The following is a 16,226-nucleotide window of genomic DNA, read 5'->3' on the forward strand; positions in this document are numbered from 1 at the left end:
TTTTCAAAATTAAGATGCTAGCTAACCAAAACAACAAGAAAATCAAAGGCTCAAAGCAATACAAAACAAATTAAATTATAAATTACTTACATGAGATTGACGGTGACAGTTGAAGTGAGGATGAGAGAGAGGAAGAACGCAAGAGAGTTTAAGGCGATGAAGTTTAATTAACAGCGGATGACCGAACGGTTTTTTTTTGTTAATTTGAGAACGAACGGTTTTTGCTATTTCGGAGAAACGAAGGGTTTTTTAGGTTTAATTTCACACTTAAGAATCTAATTTATTTCTATAATCATGGGCTCTAATTGTGGCACTCATCCGCGGCCGTCGATTTATACCCTCTGAAATTCAATCCCAGCCCGAGTCAGGAAACAACTCTATTTTGTTAGATAGATGTTTCAAATCCAAAATCGTGCATGGGCTTGGAGCCATGTTTTGGGCTAGAAAGAGAGAATGTACAAACCTTTTTACCACCGCCGACGGCACGCGATTACATCCAAGCGTGTCCGTGGCGATGTCCGGGTGCTACCTATAAGCACATTTTGATGACTGCTCATGTCCTCCTCAAATGATGGTTGGCCTCCTAAACATTAGAACCATATCCAGTTAATTTCATCATACACTACCCACTTTCACTTGTGTTTGAATCATGTCATAATTGCAAGTAAAAGTAACAAAATAGAGAACGGAATCATAACATATCAAAATGGGAGTGCATAACATTAAGGCTATATTTTAGGCAAAATCGAATTGTCAAAAAATAGCTTTGACAATTCAAGTATTCAAGTACTTAACCAAATGAAGTATTACAACACCTTTAAAGTAGTCTCACTGTCTCACTCTCACATAAGGTACATGGTCAATTTAGATTCCACAGTTCAAATTATTATTTTACAGTAAGCGAGGAACTAAGCACCCTTCCTCTTGTCACCATCGTCCTTGGAGAACACCCTTGTAATCTTCCGCAACATGTCAATGAGGATACCCACTTAAATTAATGGTCTTGATCCTATTTTCAATTAAAAGAAAAAAAAAACATATAAGTTGGCAAATAAAGACAGGTACCAATTGAAGATTTAAAAGAGAGATTAACAAATAAATTGAAAAGCACACATATGGTGTTCAGGTACTCCTGAAAGAGCACCCTCATCTAACTAAAACAGAAATGTCAAATTGACAGGATCATAAGAGTACATTCAACAAAGATCTAACAATACCAATCAACCTATTTCACTCCATATTAAACTAAGTACAATTAACAAAAATACCTGAAAACTATCAAGCAGTTAGAACAAAGAATTAAAGAAAAATGAGACAGAAATTACCATGTGTAGCTAGCTTGGGGTTTAAAATTGTCACCGACATATCTTTATAGTTGCTAACCTAAAATGAATAGAATATAGATTGAAACATATTAGTTCAAGAGATCAAGGTTAGTCAAAGAGATGTAAGCTGATGTTTAAGAGGAGATGTAACCCGGTGCTCAGAGAGTGTTGAGTGGCTATGAGAGGCAGAATAAAAGATGGAGAGAAAATAGGCAAATTTTGGTGGGACATTTCCTTTGTGTGAAAGTAGCATACGGCTGAAGAGGGCTCAGATTAGCCATGTCGGTTGCAAGAGTGAACTGGAGCCGTGATGGCACATCACTTTCATCACTTATGCCCTTAGCAGGGCCTAAATCTATGAACTGCCTACGGTACAATTAAACTTCCTTCCACCAACTTCAAGTTATAAGTTATTTTTTTAATTTGAAAGTGAAACCTACTTATCTAAGTTCTTTCTACAAAGATGTATCAAACATACAAAATATATAGAATTAATGGAATTCACCTCATGATGTAGCTCTCTTTGGTCATCAATTGCATCTGTAGAGTGTTGTAGACTTTCCTCACTTGGCTAAGTATTTCTTTCCGCCTCTCATTCTCAGCCTTTGCTCGTTTCATTGGAGCTTGCAAAAATTGCAGTTGAATTATCAATAAAAATATCGTGTATTCTAATAATCATTGGAACGACATTTCCAAATAAAATAGTGTTGCACTAACATCAAATCATAAGAATAAATTGAAATAAAAAATAACATGTTCCTAAAAAAAACTCCAGCAGTATGTTTGGGGATGCCATAAAGCCATGAAACAGAGAACAATTCAAGAGAAACAGTAACAGGGCATACAAAATATGAATTTCACGCATATGATAAAGCCTCGTTTCACCTCTATCCAACTTTGGCCAGGAACCTTCCTAACACCACCTCTGCTCCGCATTAATCTCCTTACTCTGGCGACCTCACCCCAATTACATGTTGATGCAAGGATGTTGCCGAGTAACACATGAGATGCTGAATCGGACGGATCCAGTTTCCATACGCTATCCGCTGCACGCTTTGCAACCTCTACATCCCCACGGTTTCGACATGCTGCAAGCAGAGTTTTAAACACCACAATGTCAGGATCAAATAACATTTGACTGATAAAGTTCTCGGCTTCCTTCTCGACCCAAAGATGGGCAAGCATGTCAACCACACAACAACAATGTTCCTTATGTACGCCTAATCCCATAGTCAGACTCCATGATTTTGTAGTAATTGCAACCTTCCTCTACAAATCCAACATGGCTGCAAGCAGAGAGAACCCCGACAAAGGTGACATTGCTTGATACCTGCACTTCTCACTGTTTCAAAAAGTTTGAGAGTTTCTTCCCCATAGCCTAACTGTGCTTACCCCACAATCAAAGTACTCCAGGAGACGACGTCAGGATGAGTCATTGATTCAAAATGTTTGCGAGCATCCATGATACGAAAATATGTCTTGGTATTGCTCAATAAAAACTAACTAAAACCTAACAAACTATTTATTGTTGGTATTCTTCTTCTGATTTTCTTTCCTTTTTCCATTCAATCTATTGACAGTCCTAGTCTGTCCACTTTTTAAAAATTTGATTCCAGCAATCAATTTCTATATATGACTCCACAAAATGTAATTATCTAACTAAGTTAGGGATCCAACAAAAACTGTGTAATTTCTTCAAAATAACAAATGAACTAACCAAAATTTTGAGCTTGGATACGCTCTACTAAAATCGATGTCTCGTGATTATGCATTCAAACACCAAAAGAGAAGTTGCTGCATAAAAAAAACCTAAAATTGGTTAAGCAATAAGAATATATAAGATATGAAGTTGGTGATTTAATGACTGCGAGAAAAGAAAAAACTCAAATTGGTTAAGTTGGGTTACCTGGCTCTGCAAAAAAGAGTTTTATTGATCATTGACACTTGACAAGAAAGAATTGTCCGAATGGGTTCATAGAGATAAAGATCCATGGGAAGAAGATGAAAACAGAGGAAGATAGTGAGTAAATGAGAAATTTTTAATGTCTAAGTTTTTGAGAGGCGACCGAGAGAAGGGTTTTGGGTTTAATTTCACTAATTAATTTCTAATCACGTTTTAGAAGATAGAGAACCGAAGGGTTCATGGGAAAAAAAATATGGTTTATTGTTCCCACACGTGTCTTTGGTTTCGACCGTCGATTTATCCACCCTTAGATTGAATCACAGCCGCGAGTCAGGAAAGCGAGCTGTTTTGTTAAGTTGATATATATATATATATATATATATATATTGAGAGAGAGAGATGCCGTGAGAAAATGCCCGATTTTAGAGTTGTCGTTTGGGTTTTCTACGTGAAGAAGAAAGATGGGTTTTGTGGAGTCGAGTTAAACTTCACTCTAGTTCGGCAGTTTTTTTCTCCTATTTTTTTTCTTAATCTCGGAAACACGAAACATAATTTATTGGGACTCTTAGTTTGGCTGTTTTTTTCTCCTATTTTTTCTTAATTACCTGCTGACGTGGATAGCTAATTTATTAGGAGACTAATTAGTTTTGGCAAAACTTCCACTTTTAACCCTGTTGGGGGAGGTGATTAAAAATAAAGAATAAACTAAGGAGAAAGTAACAAATCTAGGGAGGTCTAACTAATTATTAACACCTCCTTTTTTTTAGGAGTCTATGAGAATGTCCGGTTTGGAAAATAAAGTGATATGGTGAGGAGAGAGGTCAGGTGTGAGCTTATATATATATATAGATAGATAAGAGTCTAGCTATGCAATAACCAGTTACTGGGATGGGAACCCAGTAACCGTTTAAAATCTACTTACACGTGTCCTACACCTAACCGAAGTTTAACTCCCGTTTTCTTTGCTTTTTCATTTTTGTTTTTATTTGTTAAGGCCGACAAAAAAAAGGGTGATTTTGGATACACCCATAAAAACAGTTACGTACTTTAATTTAAAAATAAATAAATAAAATTATTTTAGACACATTTATGTTCATAATTTTTTTTTATTAGGCATACCCAAGACAAAACAATTCATTTATTCGAATATATACATCGTGGGACTATTAAGGACCCAATACTAAACTTTTGATACTCTAACTTTTTCACTTGTAACTAAAAAAGAACAAGAACATGTTCTTCTTCTATAAAAAAAATGATTTTATTTCTTCTCCAATAACACATCTTCTTTAATAACATTTCTCTCATTAATAAACATGCAAGTTCCCACTTTTGATTTGAATCAACCATACCAAAGTAATGGGGATGAATACCAATCTAATGAGGTTGAAGAAGAAAAAATCAAAATCAATTTTGATGAATGGGAGAAGAAAAAGAAAATTGCCGAAAAAAATGATAATTTTTTCCCCCCTATTGAAAACACCAAATTAATTTGGGAGATATTATTGGATTGAGGTGGTTGTTGGGGTATGACAAAAACTTTAGTTAGTTATGGGGTATGAGAATGTTTTTATGGGTGTGTCCTGGTCAAGATCACCCAAAAAAAAACCCTCGCCAAGCTTAAATAAGAGTCCTGTATTAGGTGCCACATGAATTGGATTGCGCAGCCTCCAGCCCAAGCCCAATAGCGAAGTCCAAAGCAAGCCCAATACACCCCCCACACCCTCAATGCATACCGCTTACTCAACCTTTCCTAACCGGTCATCTCTCTCGCGAGTCTAACAAAAAACTCCAAAACCAAAAAGGAACCAAAACTTGATTTTGTGCATTCTAAACGGTGTATGCAAACCAAAAAACAACCAAAACTTGATTTTGTGCATTCTAAACGGTGTGTGCAAACACTCATTGTAGACACTGAGTTTGGGCTACATTGTGGAGTTGAGTTTGAGAGTTGGAGTTGGAGTTGGAGTTTGGAGTTTGGAGTTAAGAGTTGGAGTCGAAAGTTGGAGTTGGAGTTGGAGTGTCAAACAATAATTTTAAAGGACTTGAATATCAATTTTTGTGAGTGCATTTTGTTTATTTATTTTTCATTCAACTCTAGTTTCTCAATTTGTGGTTTCTATTGTTGAATAATAAGTATGGTTGTTATTTTGATTACTATTTCATTGTTATTTGAGTACAATGCAAGTTGTTTGGAATCCAAAACAAAGTATTATATGAGAACGTTTCAAACGACCCAGTGAGGTCGTTCTGAAGATGCCTCAAACGACCTCACTGGGTTGTTTGGGCCACTTCCCAAAATGACCCAGTGAGGTCATTTGAATGTCTTTGTTTTTTTTTGAATATTCTTGAAATACTCTTTGTATGAGTTAATACAAAATTTTGAGTTATTTGAATTGTTCATGGAAGGATCATTTTGAATGATTCGAGTGTTTGAAGCTAGGTTACATGGACACACCATATTTTGAAAAAACTTGTAATACGAATTATCCGATTTGATTAAACTTATACTTGTTTTATTTTTGTTTGTAAGGCAATGGGTCCTCGATATAAATATGTCAAGAATGTAGCAAAAACTACATTCAAGGGTGTACAGAAGTTGTTTGGTGGCGGCGGTTCCTTTTCGGATCGCGGTGACGCGCCTGAGCCTGAGAAGAAAAGAGATAAGGGGTCAAAAACAACGGCTTCAATCCGTAGAGGCAAAAGAAAAGTAGATGATGATCTTACTAATGTAGGTGATGTAGAATGAGAGAAGAAAAGAAAAAGGGGAGCGGGCACCTCGGCCTTAGTGCGTAGAGGGGACCACAATGAGGTTATTCCGAGTAATGTAGATACTGAGGGTGATATTAATGTAAATAAAGATTTAGATGATGTAGATAAAGATTTAGATGTAGATGCATGTAAATATAGCAATGGATCGTGGGAAGAGTGTAGTTGAAAATGATGGGGATGATGACGAGGATGATGTTGGGGATGACTCAGGTGAGGATGGAGATGATGGGGAAGAGTCTGGTAATGAGGAGGGTGATGAAGAGGATGACAATGATGAGGAGGATGATGATATGGAAGAATTGATAGAAGTTGAAGCACCGTCGAAGTCGAAGCACCTCTAGTGGTAGACTATGTGAGAAAATCCAAGGATGATTTGGAGTACACGCGAGGTGTAAATGGTGGTGGCCCTACTGAGTCAGAGCTTCTGTATGACTATTCGGTGCATGTGACTCGTGATGTTTGGGAAAATAAGGTATTATCATAGACTTAGTATCTTGATTTTCCTTTGTCTTTACAAAACCTTTTGTTTCTCCTCATTGAGTCTTTGTTGTTTCAGGCGAGCGCGGAGTGTTGAAGTGTGTTCCGCATCTATCCAAGTTAAGCCAATGGGATCTCAAGAATGAGTTCAAAAGATCTCCTAGATTTGAAAATAAGCTTAAGAGGACTGGATTTTATGATTTGGTATTTGGTTGTTACAAACATCAAGATCCGGCGTTGGTCTATGCGTTTGTAGAGGGGTGGCATCAAGAGACCAACACCTTCCATATGCCATTTGGGGAGATGAGTGTAACTTTGGATGATGTCTCCCAAATCCTAGGCTTCATGATTAAAGGCAGAGCAGTGACGAGGGAACACGAAGTTGACCCGTGAACAATCGGAGAGTCTCCTACACCGTGCTCTAGGTGTCTCGCTGCCTGTGATTAAAGCGGAGATGGATGCGAGCAGTTCATTTCAAAGGTAAGGCTGAAATTCCTACAGAGCCAGTTTGCTGGGAAGGTCCATGATAAGGATAAAGATGGGAATGTAAAATGGAAGGTGTTGACTTTGGTGGAGGTACAACAGGCTGTAAGAGCTTATCTACTATTTTTCTTTGGATGTACCATCTTCATCACCGACAAGTCTGGGACTGGAGTGCCTATTTATTATTTGAGGTTGTTGCTGAAATTTAGTGAGATCGACAAGTATGCGTGGGGTGCAGCAATTTTGGCCTTTCTGTATAGAGGACTTGGGACTGCCACGTGTATGAAGGTGAAAGGTGTTTCGGGCTTCCTGACTCTTCTACAGGTAAAACTTAAATATTTTGCAGATTCTTTTTAATGTTAATTATATTATTCTATTAGTATGTTAACTGTATGTGTATATATCTAGGCGTGGATCTATGAGTACTTTCCGTTATTCATGCCAATCCCAAACTTGGAGTATAAATTGGTTAGGTCGTGTGTTCTTAGACCCCTATGAGAACCCATGTCATACATTGCAGTATTATCAAACGATAATTGATGATATGACAGTGTTCAATGTAAGTATTTCAGTTTGTTTCAAATTTTTTTTAGTAATTGATCATTTGAGTATGTGATTAATGACACATTTTATTTTGTTTAAGGTTGATTGGCGTCCATACGATAATATCAGAGCTACACGGCTAGTCTATGACATTGCCTTTTTTGAGGGAGTGATCTGCTTTTTTGCCGTTGTGGAGATTGTCGTCCGAATCAACTTAGTTGATCACTCGATTTCCAAATCAAATCAAATAAAATCCCAAACATTATTTCCAAATAACATAAAAATAAAATCAAATTACACTTGTTCCAAATTACATGTCAAAATGAATATACAAATTACATCAAAATATCATATCAATAACATACGAACAACTTAGTCAATAACATGTATTGTTAGGTATTCAACGGGCTCGTCTTCCCATATTAGATTGGGAATGTTCAATTCCATAAATTGCAATTGTCTTGCTGTGAATGCCAAATTCCAACTTTCAGCAATATCATATCGAGCTCTAAGCCATTGACATATTATTGGAGGAACCGGACAATCTTCAACAAGTTCAACATTGACAAAATGATTTCCACCAACACGTGCACTACCCAACACTTTTTTCACTTTCTTAGGATTTGCTTGGGTTCTCAGCGGCATGATAATGAAGCACTGACGACTTCCTAAATGTAGGAGGAGAACATTAAATCTTGAAGCAAATAGGTATCCAACAAAGGGCATGCTCATCCACTTATTTAATTGTGCATAACCTTCTTCATGTGGGATTGTTTTCTTCACATAAACAACCTCATTTTGACTATACAAAGTACAATAAAGGGGGAGGAGGTCAATAAGCTCTTGGTACAAGTCCTTTCTCATCTGTGCCCAATCTTTTTGACTTCTTCCTAATGCAATGCATAAAGCTCTATAACCGCAGTTGCCATCGTCAATAGGTTTATTGACTCTAACAATGTATTTGTTCATTTCTTCAGGAATATCCAACCCGTAATCCTTAGAAAAGCCTTATTTCTTGGTGTGGTTGTTTTTGGTGTTTTTAGAGAAGCTTTCTTTCTTGGTGTGGTGTGGGTGTTTTGGGTGGTTGTTTTTGGAGAAGGCTTCTTTCTTGGTGTGGTGTGAGTGTTTTGGGTTGGTGTTTTTGGAGAAGGATTCTTTCTTGGTGTGGTGTCGGTGTTTTGGGTTGGTGTTTTTGGAGAAAGCTTATTTCTTGGTGTGGTGTGGGTGTTTTGGGTGGGCGTAGTATTTTGTTGTGATGAGACCCACTCCTCATGGTCACGTTAAGAATGTTCAAAATGATATGGATCTCGCTTTGAAGAGTTCTCATCTCCAGTTAGAAGCTTTCCCTTGCAGCTACCTTCCGACCGACCTTTGGTTTTTGCTTCCTCACGAGGTGGTACTAGCCATGTACTTCTGGTATGATAATCTCCATAAGCTTCCTAATCATAACCCTCTGCTCTTCTTCAGAAACTATTGCAAACATTTTCTTGAACAAGTCGATCGAAGGTCAAACATCGGGACCAACACCCACTGACACATTGGGAAAAGCAAACAATATTTTCCAAAAGGGGTTGAAAGTAGTCAAAGGGATGGACCACTCTAGCTCTTCAAACTCAATTAATTCATGAGCACATGGCAGTCCATGGCTCGTGCAGATAGCACCAACACCTGATCTCTCCATCTTTAATACATTTTACGCGGGTATCTATTTCTTCAAATAGCAAGTCCAAACATTTGCATGAGACAAAGCCTCTAAGTTCACGAAACAAAGGAATCTAGTGGTGGTGCTGAGTTACAATTATACTCCTCTCGAAGGTAGCTCTAATCTCGAACATCTGGATCTTCATAATCGGGTGGATTAAGCTAAACATACTAAAAAAATCATGATAGTTTGTATTTCCTAGTAGACACTTCACTGAGCATGAGACCCTTAAACTCTATTGGTCGTTGTACTCCCAAAGTGAATGTGTTGGTCAGTCCAACAACATACGAATTAATCCCTATGAGGAAACCAAGTCTCTCACAAATAACTAACAAAATTGGAGTACTCAACCCTGTAATATTTTTCCAAAGCATTCCATCTATGCTGGAAAATAACCTTTGGTCTTCGATTTGACTACAATGTTCCACGAGAATTAGGCCTTCTCTATAAGTTCTATGCTTGGAAAAATATTGTAACATTTTGAAAGGACGCACGTAGCAATATGCCATCTACATAGATGCTTTTGTGAATTAGGAAAAACTTTATCAATGGCACTCATCATGGCCAAGTCCCTGTCAGACGCGATCACGGATGGGCTTCTGTCACCAAGCAAGCCACTAAACTGATACAATGCCCACTCATAGTCAACTGTTGTTTCAGACTGAAGCATCACCTGACACACAGTGAAATACTTCCATATTGAACTCACCCCAACAAACTATACAAAAGGTCACCGATACCTGTTAGTTCTATAGGTAGCCTCTAACATGAAAACTGTTGGAAAAGTCTGAGCCAACTTAACACCTTCTGGATGGGGCCATAATAACCCCGTTATCTCCTCGGTATTCTCATCCTCTCTCAACTCCTCAAAATAATATTCTTTTGCTAACAACTCACGCAATCTCTGCAATTGTGTGAGACCGTTCATATCCAATCTCCTCACCTTCTACCTAGCAGTGTAGTCTTGGGATATACTAGATATGTTTTCATGATACCTATTCTTGATGGCATCCAAAATTTGTTTAGGCTTTATTCCACACTTACTCATCTCTGACAAGTACTCGAACTCTAGAACGGTCAGACAAGTAGCAAATGCATGTCCTTCAAGGGTCTTCACCAATACATGGTTGTGAATACCATTTCTAACTTCTATTTTCCAACTATCGACAGTGCCGACCTTTTAACTTACATGGACATCCCGATTTCTTGGTTCCCGACTTTCTCTTATTAGCCCTCCCTTTGCCTTCCTTCTTATGTGACCAATACACACCCGAGTACTCGCAAGCTAAATTCAATCTTGCTACTCAGTTTCCCTTAGCATACTTTGACTTTTCAATTACCACAACCACATTAACTTGTTTTCCTCTAGCGGTTGCCCTACCAATTGCCTCGCTTAGGTGTATGAAAGACCTAAACACATAAAAAATAACAAATATTATTAATATACTAATAAAATTACATTTAAATAATTTTAAAAAAAAAGAAATCAATGCCTACTCCATCATACCTCTTCCGTAGTAAATATTTATGTTATATCACTTAAAATTGGTTGACAATCCATGTCATTTGAGTTTGCAGAGGATCGGTTCTCAGATCGAGGCAAATGATCCTACATATAGAATAAAACAAGAGTCTAAAACAATTTGTGTAATGAGGGATTTCAAAGTCACCCAAAAAAATGAACTTCTCACTAAATTTAGTCCAAACGACCCAACCACATTGGTCAATAGGGTTCCTAAACGACCCAGTCATGTAGTTCCATAGAGGGTCCAAACAACCCAGCCATGTTGGTTTCTAGAGTCCCCAAACGACCCAAAGGTGTCTTTTGGGCTCGAGTTCTAAATGTTGTTAATTCATTCATTAAGTGTTTTGCATTCATTCATTCATTCAATCAAGTGGTTTGCATTCATTATAATCAATACTCTCTTGTAGATTCATTCATTAGTTCATTTAATCAAGTGTTTTGTATTCATTCTAATCAAGTTTTACCTCATTATTTAGGTTTGGTACGATTGTCTTTGTCGTCGACGATTTCTCGACATATCATTTGCTCGACTAGTCGCATCTTCTATTTCTTCAACTTCTTCACATTTGCCTCTTCTTCACTTTCTATTGGTTGTTCTTCATCTTAAACATTTATTCTATTTTCTCCTTCTCTAATTTGTTGTTGCACCTCAAGCATTACCTCAAATGCTTCTTTTTCATCTTCGTGTTCCATTTAGGATTTTGATTGGGTTTTGATTGAGTATGAAAATAGTAAGGAGTAAATGAGAAATTTGAGTATTTGATTGAGTATGAAAAAAGAAGTAAGGAGTAAATGAGAAACTTGAGTATTCTATGTATAGATATTTAAAATTTTGATATATTTCGAATAATTTAGTGAAATATGTTTGTAAACCCTAAACCCTATCCCAAACTAGTTTATTATTCACAATTGAAAAAAAAAATGGAAAATAACAAGTTTAAATATAAAACAAATTATTATTTTAGATTTAGATAATAATTGAGTGAAATATGTTTGAAATAAATTTTTTTTATGTTGGTACGAAATTTGTAAACCCTTAACCCTAAACCCTAAATCCTAAACCCCAAACTAGTTTATGATTCACAATTTGAAAAATAAAATAGAAAATAACAAGTTTAGATATAAAACAAATTATTATTTCGAATAATTGAGAGAAATATGTTGGTACGAAATTTGTAAACCCTGAACCCTAAACCCCAAACCTTAAACCCCCAAACTAGTTTATGATTCACAATTTGAAAAAGAAAATAAAAAAATAACAAGTTTAGATATAAAACAAATTATTATTTCGAATAATTGAGTAAAATATGTTGGTACAAAATTTGTAAACCCTAAACCCTAAACCTTAAACCCCAAACCCCAAACTAGTTTATGATTCACAATTGAAAATAAAAAAAAAGTTTAAATATAAAACAAATTATTATTTTAGATTTTGGCATGTTTGATTACATGTTTTAACTTCGTTATATAGATACTATGTCATAACAGATAAAGAGTGTAGAGTGCATGTAATTGTATTAGTGCATGCAACTAATTGTGTTATTCCTAACCCAATTTTTTAAATCGGATTTCAATTTTGCTAATTCAATTGGAATGTGTTGATAATTGATCATTACTAATTCAATTTTGCAGATCATTGTTTAAATAAATTATTGTACAATTATGATCGATTAATGATTTGTATTATAAGAAAAGTGTTCGGTGTTTATGTATAAGAAAAGTGTAATTGGTGTTTATGTAATCAATTTTTATTGGTTAATCGGGATAATCATTGGTTAATCAGGAATTTCCTTGGTTTAGAACTTCTCAATTATTTTAGTCCAAACGACTCCCCCATGTCACCCCATAAAAGCCCTAAACAACCCAGCCATACCGCTTGCATGTGATACCAAACGACATGGTCAGACCGTTCCATGGAATTGAAAAAATAGAGAGCTCTGTCTCAAATGATATGGCTAAGCCGTTTGAGTGTACACGTGCTCAAACGATATGGGCAAGTCATTTGAGTGTACACTCAAACGATATGGTGGTACCGTTTGAGTGTGTACAAACAGCATGCTCAGACCGTTCCATGGAGATTCCAAATAACCAATTCTCAAATGACAAACTCAGACCGCATGCATGTACACTAGAACGACATGTTGGGATCGTTTGAATGTATACTCAAACGACCTGAGGGTTTCGTTATGGCGAGATTGGTTGAATTGGTTATTGGGCCTGGGCTTTGATGGTAAACTTGTAAATGTTTTTTTTAGGGTTGCCTAATCCAATTTGATGAGTGCCCAATTAAACTACCCTTAAATAATAAAACCCAAACTAACTAAAAACAAACCCACGAAGCCTTTAGGTTGTGTTTGTTTAGTGGCAAACCTCTAGTGGGAAAATATGAGATTTGCCTGTGTTTTCCCACTAGAGATTTGCAAGGCAAATTTATAGTGGGAAAATATGAGATTTGCTAGTTTTGTCAGTGTTTGTTTGCATGATTTTTTCCTGTGGCAAATAATATTTCAACTTTTTGAAAATATATTTTGTTGGTTTTCAAACTCAATGAAGTATAAAACAAAAACCAAAAAATTACATAAAAATACAAAATAAAGAAAAGTAAAGACAATACACACACAAACAAAGACTTCAAATTATCTAAAAGAAAATGAAAAAAGAAGTGCATAATAATGAAGTTCTTAGACAGGGTTTCTATACCAAAAAAGAGATCACCAACAAAACCAGAAGGAAATCTAAAATACCCCAGACAAATCAACGATATCCTAATATCCGCCTTTAAGATCATTAACAACGTCGTACGGGATATGTGTGATAGTCTCAAGAGTAGCACCCTCCACCATAAAACCGGGCTTAGGACCCTCGGTTGCCTCTTTGTGCCAATCTTCTCGCTACAAGCTTTTGCCTCAACTCTGCTAAACATAACCACATGCCAACAAAGCAGCACCAGGAGCACCAAAGAAAAAAAAGAACACCCTAGAACTAGTAGCAAAGACGCGTGGACCAAGAAACAACAACAACAACAACAACTAGAACCAAAGAAGAATAACACTACCTCCAAGACAAACAACACCAGTCCACACTACCACACCACACCAAGGATCTTGGTGGGTTTGAACCAAGCAGCACCACCACCACCACCACACTAGAATGAACCTCCGTCTCCCATTGTCCACAATCTTCTCAAGTAACTTCAACAGCACACACACACTCACCACAAAGCTACCACCACCAACACTTGATTGGACTATCAGGCACCACTAGGCACCACACACTCACATACACCACCACCATTTCTAGCGAGAAATTTTCATTTGCCGACAAAATGTAAATAGTGTTCTAGTGGGAAATTTTCATTTAACAAGGACAAAATATAAATAAGCGGTTGTCTGAATCATACTGAATAGACCACCTTGTCCCTTAAATGCAGCCAAACACTGGCAAATGGTGCATCCAGTGGGGAAAAATATGGTTTGCCACCCCCATTTGCCAGTAAACAAACACAGCCTTAGATTAAACCCATAAAAACTAAACACATTCTCTCTAGTCTCTTCCATTGTTTGTCTTCCTCTTTTAATACCTAGGTTGAAGAATGGAATTATTCAAAAACTCAACAGGTGAAAAGTGATTGATTAGTGATGGGTTCCTTGCTGCCATTTTCATTTTATTTTATTTTGGTGGTCATCAAATCAATGAATCATACAAAATCCAATAGAGAGAGATGTTCATTATCCAAAAAAAAAAAAAAAAAAAAAGTAGAGAGAGATGTTTGAGTATAGTTCAAAACTTCAAATATTTTATCTTTGTCTCAAAAAATATCTGAATATTGAGGAACATGTATTTTATACTCCCAAAAAGAAGACAATCTATTCATCACAAGGAGATTTTTTTTTTAATCGAATTCGAAATTTATTTTTTCCATACGCATGTGGAATTTTTGGAGGAAAAGAGAGTGGGTTTTTTGGTTTTGATTTAAAAATAAATAAATAAAAGAAGGAGTTAAGTTGTTGTTAAATGAGGGACACGTGGTGATAGATTTTATACAATTAACCGGTTATTGCATAGCCAGACTCGTGGAATAATGCATGGTAAAGGCAAATAGTACAGATACTCTCTGGCAGAGTCCTGCCATAAAGACAATTTATGGCGTGGTTAGTGCTTGGGTTGTAGTCTTTGAGAATGTTCGGAATTATGACTATCTTTTTTTCATTCTCTTTAATTATTGTGCACAACTAGATGTGTAGACAGCATGCCCAATGCCAAGCGATCCAGAACACTGTTGGAGAATATTTTATTTATTATCAACATTACAAAACAACTTAATTTCCTGACTCACGGCTGAAATTCGATTTCAGGGGTATAAATCGAGGGCCACCATTCTGCCATGTAGATTAGGAATTAATTAAATGTCTTAATTGTGAGAACCCTTTCGTAGTGTAAACCCCTGGATTCTCACTTCCGCTAAGATATTAATTACCAGTCTTAATTATGGAAACCTAACAAAGAGAAAATCTTTCGGTCTTCACAATCAAAAAATTGGAAAAAAAGTTATACCAAAAGTCAAAACCCTTCATTTCCCCACCCCTAACTACTCTTCCTCTTCTTCAGCTCTCTCTCTCTCGAATCTCAACATTAGTTCTTCTCTTCTATAATCCGCTCACTCTCTCGAATCTCAACATTAGTTCGTCTCTTCTATAATCCGCTCAGGTATTGTTCTTCTTTCTCGAAAGTCAGTGTCTTATTATCCCCTCTATTTAAAACTAATTTCATCCTCTCTCTTCATTGTTATCTTTTTTTAGTTGTGAAGCCCTCATCTTTTGGGTAATTTTTCCTTTGTCGCTTCTCAAGCTTTCTAATTTTCCTTTTACTTTCATTGGTTTATTGGCGAACGAACTAAGAATGGCAGAAAATACAAAATGTCAATGATACTTAAATGGATTCATTTTGTCGATTGGTGGTACTCTTTTGCATGCTCTATTCAAGTAATTGGAATGGGATAACAGTAGGTGATTTGGTGAAACAAAGTTTTTAGTTGTTGCTAATTTTTTTTTCTAATATGGTGTGTTGATGATTTCACATTTTCATTGATCAAGGTTTTATTGCTCTATGTATAGAAATGAAGGAAGAAAATAAAAGAATTATTGAACATCTTCTCGTCGATATGTTCTAAAGCTAACAACTAAATAATTATATATATATATATATATATATATATATATATATATATATATATATATATATATATATATATATATATATATTTATTTGTTTTTCGTTGCTAAGATGTACGTACTGTAAGACAACAATATTGACTATTAAGTATTTCTTTAGTTATTAATTTTAGATTAATTTGATATCTGTTGATATTCGACTAAAGGGTGGCTGAGGATAGAGGAGTTTAACCAAACTTTGGTTTTTTATGTAGGTAGTAAAGCCCAGAGAAGAAGGATTGCCTAATTGTTTAACCTATGCTTCGAATCTTCATCCAATTGTCAC

The 16,226-nt window shown here is 36.1% G+C and overlaps 1 protein-coding gene across 3 annotated transcripts; it reads right to left on the bottom strand.

The window, feature by feature from the left end:
* Positions 1 to 808: 808 nt before the first annotated feature.
* Positions 809 to 3,320, bottom strand: LOC147506125 (pentatricopeptide repeat-containing protein At3g53360, mitochondrial-like). Of its 3 annotated transcripts, none has more exons than XR_015220739.1 (6): positions 3,232 to 3,307; positions 3,043 to 3,119; positions 2,211 to 2,413; positions 1,831 to 1,948; positions 1,326 to 1,383; positions 809 to 1,009 (listed from the first exon to the last, which is right to left on the bottom strand). XR_015220739.1 is itself a non-coding variant. In XM_086604214.1 (6 exons), exons 2-5 carry the CDS (start codon positions 3,095 to 3,097, stop codon positions 1,356 to 1,358), a joined length of 444 nt encoding a protein of 147 aa, XP_086460340.1. In that variant the 5' UTR covers positions 3,098 to 3,119; positions 3,232 to 3,311; the 3' UTR covers positions 809 to 1,009; positions 1,326 to 1,355. The 3 variants fall into 3 exon arrangements, 2 of the variants coding, with proteins under 2 accessions (XP_086460340.1, XP_086460339.1); XM_086604214.1 differs by having other exon boundaries at positions 2,171 to 2,413; positions 3,232 to 3,311; XM_086604213.1 differs by lacking the exon at positions 1,326 to 1,383 and having other exon boundaries at positions 2,171 to 2,413; positions 3,232 to 3,320.
* Positions 3,321 to 16,226: the final 12,906 nt, after the last annotated feature.

This window comes from Coptis chinensis, chromosome 4 (genome assembly GCF_015680905.1).
Source record: "Coptis chinensis isolate HL-2020 chromosome 4, ASM1568090v1, whole genome shotgun sequence".
Lineage (NCBI taxonomy): Eukaryota > Viridiplantae > Streptophyta > Magnoliopsida > Ranunculales > Ranunculaceae > Coptis > Coptis chinensis.

Coding starts and splice junctions, on each gene's coding strand:
- LOC147506125 (XM_086604213.1), bottom strand. CDS start 3,097: ATGCATAATCACGAGACATCGATTTTAGTAGAGCGTATCCAAGCTCAA. Junction 2,414..3,042: donor TATCCAAGCTCAAAATTTTG/GTTAGTTCATTT, acceptor CTCTGCTTGCAG/CATGTCGAAACCGTGGGGAT. Junction 1,010..1,830: donor AAAGAGAGCTACATCATGAG/GTGAATTCCATT, acceptor AATTGAAAATAG/GATCAAGACCATTAATTTAA.